The sequence below is a fragment of the Elaeis guineensis genome, chromosome 2 (assembly GCF_000442705.2).
Source record: "Elaeis guineensis isolate ETL-2024a chromosome 2, EG11, whole genome shotgun sequence".
NCBI classification, from domain to species: domain Eukaryota; kingdom Viridiplantae; phylum Streptophyta; class Magnoliopsida; order Arecales; family Arecaceae; genus Elaeis; species Elaeis guineensis.
The window spans coordinates 5812973-5825204 of NC_025994.2; the positions used below are offsets into that span (position 1 = coordinate 5812973).

Genomic DNA, 12232 nt, shown 5'->3' on the forward strand with positions numbered 1-12232 from the left:
GGACAGAACTGTCCAATTTTCCGGTCCGGGCATCTCTTCCCCTCTTGACACTTGAGATAGGGATATCTCAAAGGATATCTATCGGGACATCAGGATAATAGCAGAAGTTTTTGGGATAGTATTCCATCTTGATGTCCTGAATGGCTTAAATCCATGCTTGCTATAAGTAAATCAGCAGCAAATTTAACTCATCCCTTCTTTTTTTCCCAAAAAAGATAAAATTGAACTAAGGTTGTCTGGATTAAGTTGTCTCAGAATGCACAATTTCTATCCACAAATGTTTCAGAAACAACTCTAAAATGGTTAAAATACGCATCCATCTATAACCCCCTTTGAAGAAGAGAGGATGCTGCAAATTTTTTCATAAGATGCAATCTTCCTTCAACCCTACCTGCCCCAATCCCCAAAAAAAAAGAGGGGAAAAAAAAATAAAAGAAAGAAAAGAAAGGAAAAGCACCCCCACCGTTCATGGAATTTTAGACCGCTGCTGAGGCAAATCATGGCTAGAAAGCAAAAAAATGCCACAATATGCCAGGATGCGTACGAAAATGTACAATGGCTCAAGGAGAGGGATCAGCATATCCTACAGAATTCCGGGTGTGATATTAGATTGCTTACATCTTAATAATTAGTTCGGCAGCGAATTAGCTATCCCAACTATTAACACAAACAACTCCTCAGTAGAACAGAATAAAGCAATTAAGGGGTCAGTTTAAGTGCTCGTAGAATTTATTTTCACCAACATTACCAACTCCCCAATATAAAAAATTACTGGTGGAGGACTATCCTACAAGAAATCTAAATGCACTTCTGTCAGACGTAACTGTAGAAATTAGATTTTTTTTTTTTTTATGTGGACTCTTCGATTAGAATTTTATGAGAACTCTAGTATTCTATTTCTACGTGGACTCTTATTATTGTTCTGAATTATCTATATAAACCTATTGCTATGTAGTTGATAATACAATTTGCATTTTTGATATTTGAGAATATTAAGTTGCAGTCTCCTCCTCTTTCTTCTCCTCCTCTTTCTCCTCTTCTTCTCCGCTCTCCTTCTTCCTCTGTTGGATATCAATTTAGTATTAGAGCTTCTGTTCTCCTGCTGTTCAAATTCCTTAGTTGCAAGGCAAGATAGGATCTAAAATCCAACTTCAACATAGAACCAGATTGTCTTTGCACAGATAAACTAGGCTCAAATAAATAACATAACCAACCCATTATATGCCAGTAATTGCCTTCAACCACATTCAGCACACAAGGTTTATCTGAGATACCATGGAAGTGCACATCATAAAGAATTCTTTGACATGTAATTCTCAGGAACATAGATCAGTTAGCATCCTGAATATGGGAATAGGAGTATCCATACTTAACTCATTCATAAAATTCATAAAACAAGAACTGCCAGTCAAATCTTACAGGCATCTGCAAGAAAGAATTGCACATGAAGGAAAAATAAGGTGACAGAAATTCCTGCTAGAACTGGGAAAGCTAACACCATAACTAACATAGTACAATCATAAAAGCAAATCATTCCACATGGGGATGTACAGAGTCTACCTTGATAAATCACATTCTCTTAAGCAATTGAGAGGAAAAAATCAACAGGTTTTCCCAGAAATTTCTGATGGAGGCAATGTCTCAAACACGATGTCCATAGTCTAGAAGTTATCCCAAACCCTTGCTTTGAACTCTGAAGTGGTGGTTCAGATGATACCGCTGGTAGACAAGCAACTTTTTATTAGAATAACACCTAAAGATCTGGAATTGTCAGATGAGAATCCAAATGATAGCCCATAATTTTTCTCACCTTGAGATTTCTAGCTAGATCTTTGGATGGCTGTCCATGGTGAAGATAATAGTGAGTGCAGTCATACATAACATAACCCAGAAGACCACCACCAAATAAAGCAGGGGTGGTGGATGGGGTTGCAATGAGTTTCACCATATTCCAGAACTGAAAGACAATCCGTGTAGAGTCAGTAGCTTTTACTCACTAGTTAAACTTCATTATTTCAGGTAGTAGCATTGAGTGGAAAAAGAATTCCCTAGTTAATTTGTTCCCAAGATTCTCATCAGTATCTTGTAAGCATCAGTTTTATGATCATCATCTTTTAAATTCTAGAAAATCTAACACCATGCAGTCACAACTATGTGCATCAGTGACAAGTAACATGCTTATAAACTCATGAAAGAGAAGTGTGTCTAATTCTTACTAGCCATGTAAGGATGTTGGAATGCATTTACTTACCGGCACACATAGAATAGCTGTGGCAGCAGGGGGGAAAACAAGGCGGAGTCCATCCATAGGGTGCTTGTGATGGCACCCATGAAGAAGATAATGTGCTGTGTTTGCCCTGCAGCATAATTTTCAAAATCTTTTAACCTATATTTTATTCATCTTACCAGGCAGAAAGAGATTGATCTGGGGCCATGAATTGAGAACTAAGTGAAAGATAAACCTACCAATAAGTTTTTGTTTTCATGTGGAAAAGGAAGCGATGCAGAGTATACTCGATCAGTGTCCACAGAAAGACTCCACTCATAACCATCAGAGCTACTTCAGGGATTGTATGGCCCATTCGGACAGACATGGTAATGAACCAGCAGACAACTGGCAGCCATATTGTTGGAATCGCCCACCATACAGTGCATGTTAGGAACTGATATTTGGAATAACAGGGGTTAGAAGCTAGTATCAAATGTGCCTCAGTCATTTAAGACAATGCAATAATACCTCCAAGAAGTCATTTGCAAAAAATCGTGGACCTTCCTTGCTAACAATAGGCTGATGAACCCAGTCCTGGTAAGCTTCCCAAGATGACCAACCTTTAAAGTTTGCAATAAAACAAGCTTTTTTAATTGATCGTTAGGCATTTATAAGTGAGTTACAGTATGGAAATAAGATCAGGATAGTCCATAAGAACAGGAATAGAATTTGCCACAAAGAACTATAACTATGAAAGCAAATAGAAACATAATTTGCAAGTGAGAAAAATATAGATGAGGTAAAATTCAAGCATGTTATATATTTTGTATAAAACAGGATTACAACAAAGATTTGCTGGATTTTTATGCATGTCTCATAGTTTGTAATTACTAAAGTCTAAGGCTGCAAATGGAATAGGTCTCCAAGATCAGACCCAAAATCCAACCCAGTAAGGCCAACCAAACCAAAAACATAAAATCACAGTCAGGATTGGCTCAAGGTCCAGACCCACTTATATTGTGGATCAGATTTGGATCCTCTTTTCTCTGATCAAACCCAGTCCATCCTACCCTACAGACCCAATTAGGTTGGGTAGTTAACAAATCCAACCCAATTAAAACCCTACTCCTGATCATATACTCAAATATCCATAAAATTAAATACATAGTCAATTTCAATAAGGGAAGCATCACATTATGCTAAACTGAGTTTGATGCATTAATAAATAATTATATCAAACTATTGTTGTTCTCATCGAGGCATTCACCTATCAACTAGTCCTTTGAAGAACAAAGTTAGATCAGCATATCGCTACAAATTCTATAGTAGATTTCCTTATTTATTACAGCATGTATACTGCAGTATGCAGTTGTAATGCAAAACATTCTGATGGATTTATCTAAAATACATAGCTGTAGTGTGCATAAATTAAGTTTCTCATACCTACAAGAGAATTGTAATAGTCTCATCAGTGATTGTTGACAACTACAAGATATTTTTCTGAGAAAATTTAAAAATCCAAAGACAACCTCAACCCAGCTCCAAAGATATGGTGTTGGGCTTGGATCTAGACAGACCTTCCCCAATATATTATCCCCAACTGATTTCAAAAGCAGAGCAATCAACTTGAACCAACCCGATAAATAAGCTTGTATTGGATCTAGATATTAAATCTAAATTCAAATGAGATTGGATTGAGTTTAGCAAACCCCAGACTCAACTGATCCATCTGTAGCCAATAATACCATAGGAGGGAAGATGGGTCATAACTCTAAATCATCACTTGCAATATCTGAAATGCAAGGACATGCTAATGAGCGCTCTCTCTCTCTCTCTCTCTCTCTCTCACTATTATATAAAAGTGCTAAGTAAAACAGTTCAGAACATCAGCACTGAAGTGCCTTTGATGGCGAAAGAAAAATGATCATTACAAAAGAATAAAAGATATTACAAGTTTTATCTTACCTGAAAGACAAGAGGCTTACTCAAGTCCACTGTGAACTCCTGTGCAACCATTTTGAGCACTTTAAGATAGGCTGCAACCATAGAAGAACACATAAATATGCATCGTGAGATAAGTAAAATCATGAGAACAAAAAGCATGAAACAAGAATTCAAGAAAAATCAAATGAAGAGAAAACAAGAAACATGAAGCAATGAGTAAGAAAAGTGTGAAGAAATCATGAATATCTTCAACCATACTTGCCATATATCCTTATTATAAGGTGGGGAATTTGAAAAACATGACATCATTACTTAAGGATGGTACAACTAATCACAATTCGAATAAAAGCATATATCCCAAATTTATGATGAGGTCATCAATCACTATCCCCAACCGATATATAACCAACAAACCCAATGGTTTCTCTTTTGTATGCACCTGATTACAAAACGCACTTTGGGAAGCAACCACATGGGCATGAAAAGTTAAACCTAGAAAAGGTAGTTTGCTGCTGTGGGCCTTTCGGTCAGTTTCAGGTGAATACAAAAATAAAAAATGGAACCAAAATAAAGTGAGCAAACCATCCATACACTTCATTTGAGATTGAAAAGCAAAATGTCAAGCTCATCACTTCCATTCCGATGCAAAAATTCGAGAGCTCAAACTAAAGAGCACATCTAATCCTTTAAGATCATCAAAACTACCCCTTTATCACAAGCTAAAACACATATTGTACGTTATTCAAGGCAGATCTCCATTAAAATTCATATTGCTTTTTCTTGCAACAGTAGACTCCTAGTTACCCACACAACCCCAAAAAGGGATTTTGATATACCAATCACACACAGTACACTCCAATCACACACAGAACACTCAAATCACACACGAGAATTTTCCATGCACTAAAAAAGAAGAGAAAAAAGAAAAAAAAAAAATCTTTAGTTAACGAAGTAGAAACCTGATCCAATTTTTGCTCCAAAGAACTCATGATAAGATAGACAAAGAAAGGAGCACCAAGAGATACAGGTAAATTCGAGCTTTGTTGATCCAAAGCATCTATCTTCCGAAAACTAAAAAATGCGGCTACTGAAACCCTCCCCAAAAACAAATCAACACCCTCGAAACCTCAAAGAACAAAAGATCTGCACAAATTCCACGAGAAAAACCAAGAAAACTGATGGATCTACGAATCCAACTAACAGATTATCTAAAACCCAAAAAAACGACATCGAAAAAACCTGGGGAATGGCGCGCGACTGTAAACCCTAGTCGCCTCTGCCTCGGGCCACCCTTCTTCTCCAGGAGCACAGCACGCTCGAAGAAGAAGAGAGAGAGAGAGAGATGGGTGTTTTTTTTCTTTTTTTGGCCTATTTCTGTCCGCCAATTTCCCTGGCTCGGGTTGTCGCCATTCCGTGAAGCGAATCCACGACGTGAAGTTTAGACGGAATATTCGGGTGCCAGCTCGGCCACCGTCGGAATTTTGCGAGCTCCAGCTCAGCATTCAGACTAAATAGACGGAAAACGTTGCCGTCAGCCTCTCTTTGTTAATTTACGATATCTTTAAACGAAATTTTATATATTAGTTTAGAAAGAAAATGAAATATAACAAAATGAGGTGGACCGGACGTTGTGTTGCATTCCATCGACCCGTCAAACTTTTCAGCCGGTGCTCGTACCGACACGGAAAGCTTTGAAGCTGGAAAGCTTCTGCTGGAGATGATTAACTTAACGTGATCCATGATGGAATTGGGTTAACAATGACCTGTTGCTCCAGACTCGCAGTGTTGCACGTTGGTACGATTTGGAGGGCGTCGTGGATTGCTGTCAGAGTGCATATTTAGCTAGTTAGTGTGACTAGACGCATGCAAATTTTTTTGATAAAAGAAAAAAAAATTGCATGCCTCAATTGATTGATGGCACCCGAACCACAAGAACTTTTTACAAAAAAAAAACCGACTCATAAAAACGTTGGCATGATTTTAATTGGCCAACATTGATTTGACGTTGAATTATTTTTAATTTAATTTAAATTATGGCTAGGTTCATTTTGAATCAACTTCGAGCTCGGATGATTGAGTCTTCGTTGCTGAATATATGAGATATTATCTATTTTGATTTCTAACTATATCTTCAAATTATAGGAGGTGCATCATAGTACATCGAAGATATATTGATCTCCACTATCGTATATGTGTATATGTGAGATATTATCCACTTCAATTTATGACTGTACCCTCGAATCCAAAAGAACATCAGACATTCTACCTTTCAATCAAGAGGGATTCTGGATAAGATTGCAGAAGGCGCATTACAATCCATTGAAGATACATCGATTTCTTATCTGGCACACCAATATTACGGTTAAGGGCTTATGGCTCGGATAGATCAGTCTCTAGTTTCATATATGTGAGATATTATCTGCTTCAGTTTTTGACCATTATAGCACAAGGTCTCATGATTTTGCCCTTCAAAAAATGTCTCATGGGAGAAAAAAGATCTCATCCTATATAAATCAAAATTTTCATTTACTCACAATCAATCTAAAACTAATGATGTCATCTCTCTCCTACACTATAATATAGCCCTTTTAGCATTGTCGGAACCGGAAACCGACCCATTCAAACCACAAGCTCTTGGCCATAATAATGATAAAATAAAAATATAAAATATAAAATTAATTTCAATATCTGGGCTGAATCAAACTTGATTCGATTGGACTACTTGCTGGTTGTAACCGCCCCAGGCATCGCCGGGTGCTGGTGAGGAGTGATGTGATATTGTCATGCTTCACCATGATTAAGGAAAAGGCTGCAGTGGGATCATGATAAAAGGCATATTAGAAGGGCCGGATGAACGAATTTAAGCATGAACGGCATGTCGTTGTCCGGTCACGAAAGTTGTCGCCCACGAGGTTCATGCTAACACTGAAATTTGCCATGGCTGCGTGCGAGGCGAGCATAGCTGCGATTAAGATTTTGGATAATTCTCCACCAAAAATTAAAAAAAAAAAAACATCCAAATTCGAGCCAATCAAAAATTTAAAAATTACTAATTACCTATAGTTTCAAATTCATTGTAATATCTAATATGACCTGAGAAAAAAGCCAAAAGTAATTTTAACTCAAAGAAGCCAGATGATAGTTTTTACATAACCCTACAACGCTCTGTTCATAATCGTTCATCTATTTTCATATATTTTAAAACGTTCTATCTTCTATCATTCATTTATTTGTAAAGATCTTAAAGTACTCCATTTCCAAGATCCATCCTTCTGTAAAGATCTTAAAGCATCCATCCCATCATCCATCCAACTACACAGACCTTGAAGCACTCCATCCTTATCATCCATTTGCTTGCACAGATCTCAAATCACTCCATCCTTTGTCATTCATCCATCTACACAAATCTCAAATCATTCCATCTTCTATTTTACTTGCACAGATCTCAAAGTACTTCATCCTCTATTATGCATCCGTTGCACAGATCTCGAAGTGCTCCATCTTCTATTATTCATTTGCCTACACAAATTTTAAAGCATTCTATTCTTAGTTATTCATTTGTTAGCACAGATTTTAAAGTGATTTGCCCTTTATCATCCATCTATCTGCACAGCTCTCAAAGCACTTCATTTTTTAATCCATTTACTTGTATAGATCTTAAAGTGTTTCATTTTCTTGCATGGATCTCAAATTGCTCCATATTTTGTCTTCCATTCATCTGCATAAATCTCGAAGCACAATATTCTTTATCATCCATCTGTTTGTACAGATTTCAAAATGCTCTCTTCCATTCATCTCAAAAAACTTTATCCCCTATCATCTATCCGTCTGCATAGATCTCAAAGCACTCCATAATTTTTTGTTATTAAAATGATGCATCTATTTTTAAGCCCTCATAAGCAGCTTAGCTCAACAAGAGGACTAACAGAAGAATGAAATCTTTTAGTCCCAAAGTAAATAATCATCCACCTACCACAATCTCTAATGATGAAGCATCCTCTTGTTTCATGATCTCCAACCTAACCATAACAATTTAGCTAGTGATGCCTTTGTTGTGGGAAGGCTCATTGAGCCGCTAGCACCCCAAGGCCAAGAAGATGTAGCAGAGTTAAAGTTGTCAGCGATATGCAAGAATTCAGAAGGTTAGAGAGCATACTTTGCTGAAATTTGCTCCGCATCAACAACCAGGACTGAAATACTTTGGTTTTGAGACATCCATGAAAAAACCAACTGGCATGAGCAGCAAAAACTCTCTTCACCACTAGTTGATGATGATCTAGTAAGAATTCCAATAGATATGGAGTCAAAAACTTGCTTGAAATGAACCTCCAGTGTTTCTCTAAACTCTTCTGATGTGTAATCGAAAGAGTTGAACGGTTGGGGTATCAGAAATCTTCCTAAAATTCTAGCTTATAGAGGCATTATTACATTTACGTATTAGCTTATAACTGCCACTTGCATTTAATACTGATTTCTCCAAATTATGACGTACTAAATTATCAGAAACATAAACAAGCGGTATCAGAACTTCTGTAATCTGACTTGCTATCTTAGGAGGAAATAATGAATTTAGCTTCTGTTGGTCCCAGCACCTGGAAGCATAAATCAAAGTACTAACTTTGCTGCTATCCTGACACTGATCCATGTTAATATGTGTCGGCCTGCAATTAAGAGGAATATGTTCTAATTCATGGGTCAGTAAAGATATGAATTTGTTCTCCATTCCCAATTTTCCAATGAAAAGAATCACCTTGAAAATAAAGAATATATATCTTTTGGTGTATCTGTATGGTGCGATATGGTACAACTTTGTACCATACCAGTCACCAACCGATATGATGTCTGATACTAAAACTGCGAACCTTGGCTATATCCTAAATATTTCAGATTGTTGAACTCATCTTGGTGAACTTAATCATGCATCAGCACATCAAGTTTCTTTGTGCTACTAGAAGCAATCCATGCAAGGAGAGCAATCTTTACAACTCTTACACCAGCATCTTTTAATTGATGCACAGGGTTTTGATTTCAGAACAGCATTCAGGAATAGTTTGTTAAAGCATTTTTTTACTTTATTAAGCTGATGATGGACTTTCATAATGATCTAATTCTCTCAGATAGTCTTGATATCAAGGAGAGGGAAATAAATCAAATGAAATCATGTCAGATAATATAATAGACCTCAACATGTTGAATAAGCATAGTTAAATTATCTTTATGAGTATAAATTGCTCTAAGAGATGATTTTATGTCAGCTAACTGGATCCTGAACATGCAGATCTTGTGTTTTATCAGCATCCTATAATCTTGAATAGTCAACAGGGTGATTGAAAAGGTCATAGAATCTATGGATAGATTAATGACAGTGAGGACCATTTGTTGGGCTATGTTCCTCTATGCCTGCACAACAACCTCAATAAATACAGTAGGACTTGAAGAGGCCATAATAAATGCAGGTCTTGCCTTTAATAAGAAGGAAAGAACTCCACAAAGTTAGTAGAGAGACATGGTAAATTAGATTTTTCCTTTCATCTATGAATAGAGAATAGTTTTCCATGAGATAAGGTGCCACAATGATGGAGCCTTCACCGCACACAAGATTATCAGCATGTTATAGCAAAACCAACACCTACCATTCCACCTGTCCAGCAGATGGATGAGGCTTTTACAGGGAACCTCCCTAGATTGATACTGTAGTCATTAAAAAATTAGCACAATTTGATCAACAACACTTTCCATAACATAAACAATCTAAAACGGAAATTCTCAATAGATTTTTCTCAGAAGAAATCATAAAAGATACTTGTATTGACTTTTTATCAAGTGCCTTAAGTAAAACTAACAGGGACGTTAAGAATAAAAGAGCTTTCATGCTGTTCTAAGGAACGCTAATTATATGGAGGATGGAATAAAAGAAGCCCTATCAGATCACAAGAAAAAGCCTGTTTGGTTAAAACACATTATATGAGTTTCCTAAGAGTAGATGTTATATTTGGAAATGTAATACAGATAGATTCATGGTCTGAGAGTGTTGGCTTGAACATCTAGGCAATGGAAAGATTTAAGTTTTGATATGATGACAAAGAATGAGATATGTAAAGGTGGTTCGATAAAAGATATAAGTTCAATAATATCGGACAAAATTTAAGTAACAATATGCTACCAATGATATGGTAAGGTTACCCTTTGCACACACACCATCAGAAGCATTTACAAGAAGCAAAGCATTAAAGTGGTACAAGAAGCAAAGCATCAGGCAAAATGAAGAAGAACTAAAACAAAAGAGATCAAGCTACAAGAGGAATAAATAAACAATTGCAATTTTCCTTTTACTTTTTTGTGGACAATATCTTATACAAACTTTGCAACACAAATCATCAACCCAAGGTTGAGCTGAGCATTCGATCGTGAGAAGTGATGATACATCGATACATACAGAAGCCTTCCCAACTTCAGAGACCAAAAAACCTTCCACTAATGCACAACACATCAAAAAACTTGAAATCAGCCCCGTGCATGTTTCATTTCTTCTGCACGGTTTGAGTTAATTTGATAAACAGACACCAAGACATAGTTAGAACGACCGCCGCAGCCTTCCCTCCGACAAGCCCAAAAAGAACTATCACAAAGAAAACATACCGCTGAGATCCTGATTTAGTCTCAAGAACAATTTCTCGGTTCACATCCACAACCTCTTCTTTAACAAAATTTGTAACCTCAGTGGACGTAATGAAGCCAAGACAATTGCCATCTTCCTCATCTCCTGCTCCATGGATCACTTCATCCACTCCTCTGATTCCATCAAACTCTCTTCTTCTGCTCGAAATCGAACTAGAATTCGAGTCAAGTTCCTTTTCATCTTTATCTTTTCTACTCCTACGAAGCTTCTTCGGGACAAACTTCTTCCAGAGCTTCTTCCCCTTTGAATTACCAGAAGAAACAACATTTAGGCCAACAGCAAGATCCCTCCTTTCCGGCAAAATCTGCCTCCGCTGATCCGAATCGATGGAAGATTCCTCCCAACTTCTGTCGGATGGCATAGAATCCAGGCGGCCATCGACCCCAACTTCTCTTATCGGAGAAACCCGCTCTCTCCCCTCCAAATCCAACCCTCCAATCACCGAATTCAAGTTCCTCCTCGCATTCGAGCACGGCTTCAGGAACGCAAACACCTGGAACCCCATGAAATCGAGCAAAAGAAGGGAAAACGCCGAGACCGTGATCCCGGCGACAAGCTTCCTCCTTTCGATGGACAGAGCCATTAGAACCACCAAATTCACCACCAGAAGCGCAAATCCGGACCCGGTCCCGTTGCCCTCGATCTCCGTGGATTTGGGAAGCGGAGCGCAGGGGGCTTCTTCCAAGACTCCATCGCGGCCAGCCCTGGATCTATGAACTGCGGTAAGAGGACCGGGATCGTCGCCGGCGACGGTGGCCGGAGCCCTAGGGAAGGGGGAGGTGGTCTTCTTGCGGGAAGGCTTCTTAAGGCGGTCACGATTCTTGACGACGAGGTCGGCGAGGGAGGTGGGGAAGCCGGTCTGGACGACGAGGGAGGCGCCGCGCTCGGGCCGACCGATGCCGGAGACGAGCCGGGAGAGCCCGGCGGCCCGCGCCTTCTTCCACGGGTTCGGCATTGGCCGGGCCGGGTCCGGCAATCATGGAAAGAGGAGGCGGGGGCGGCTCGGACCGGAGACGGGGGCGGAGACAGAGACGGAGACGGAGAAACTCAAAGGCGACGGCGGAGAGAAATAGAGGAAAATCGTCTGGTTGGTTGGTTTGTTTTGTTTTGTTTTTGGTCATTAGTTTTGAAGGCGACGGGAAGCGGAAAGAATCATTAATTGCAGTGCCATTTTTCTTTTCAAAAATAATAATAATAATTTCAGTGCCATCCGCGTGGAAATTAGTGGTCTAACTTGTCTTGTTTAGCCATCATGGACGGTAATGATCTGTTGATTTGATGGGTGAAGTGGGTTGATGTGCGGTTACTTGTCTGCTACTTATTTTATATTTGGGCACGTAGGGTTAATGAAAATGAAAGTGAAAAATTAAAAAAAAAATTTAATTTTTTAAAATCAAATT

General features: G+C 38.4%; 1 protein-coding gene and 1 pseudogene across 1 annotated transcript; both read right to left on the bottom strand.

Annotated features, from left to right (window-relative positions):
- Positions 1-1474: 1474 nt before the first annotated feature.
- LOC140855554 (dihydroceramide fatty acyl 2-hydroxylase FAH1-like) lies at positions 1475-5579 on the bottom strand (annotated as a pseudogene).
- Positions 5580-10457: 4878 nt separating this feature from the next.
- Positions 10458-11942, bottom strand: LOC105033226 (uncharacterized). Its single transcript, XM_010907936.3, has one exon. It carries the CDS (start codon positions 11785-11787, stop codon positions 10675-10677), a length of 1113 nt encoding a protein of 370 aa, XP_010906238.1. The 5' UTR covers positions 11788-11942; the 3' UTR covers positions 10458-10674.
- Between the last annotated feature and the right edge of the window lie 290 nt (positions 11943-12232).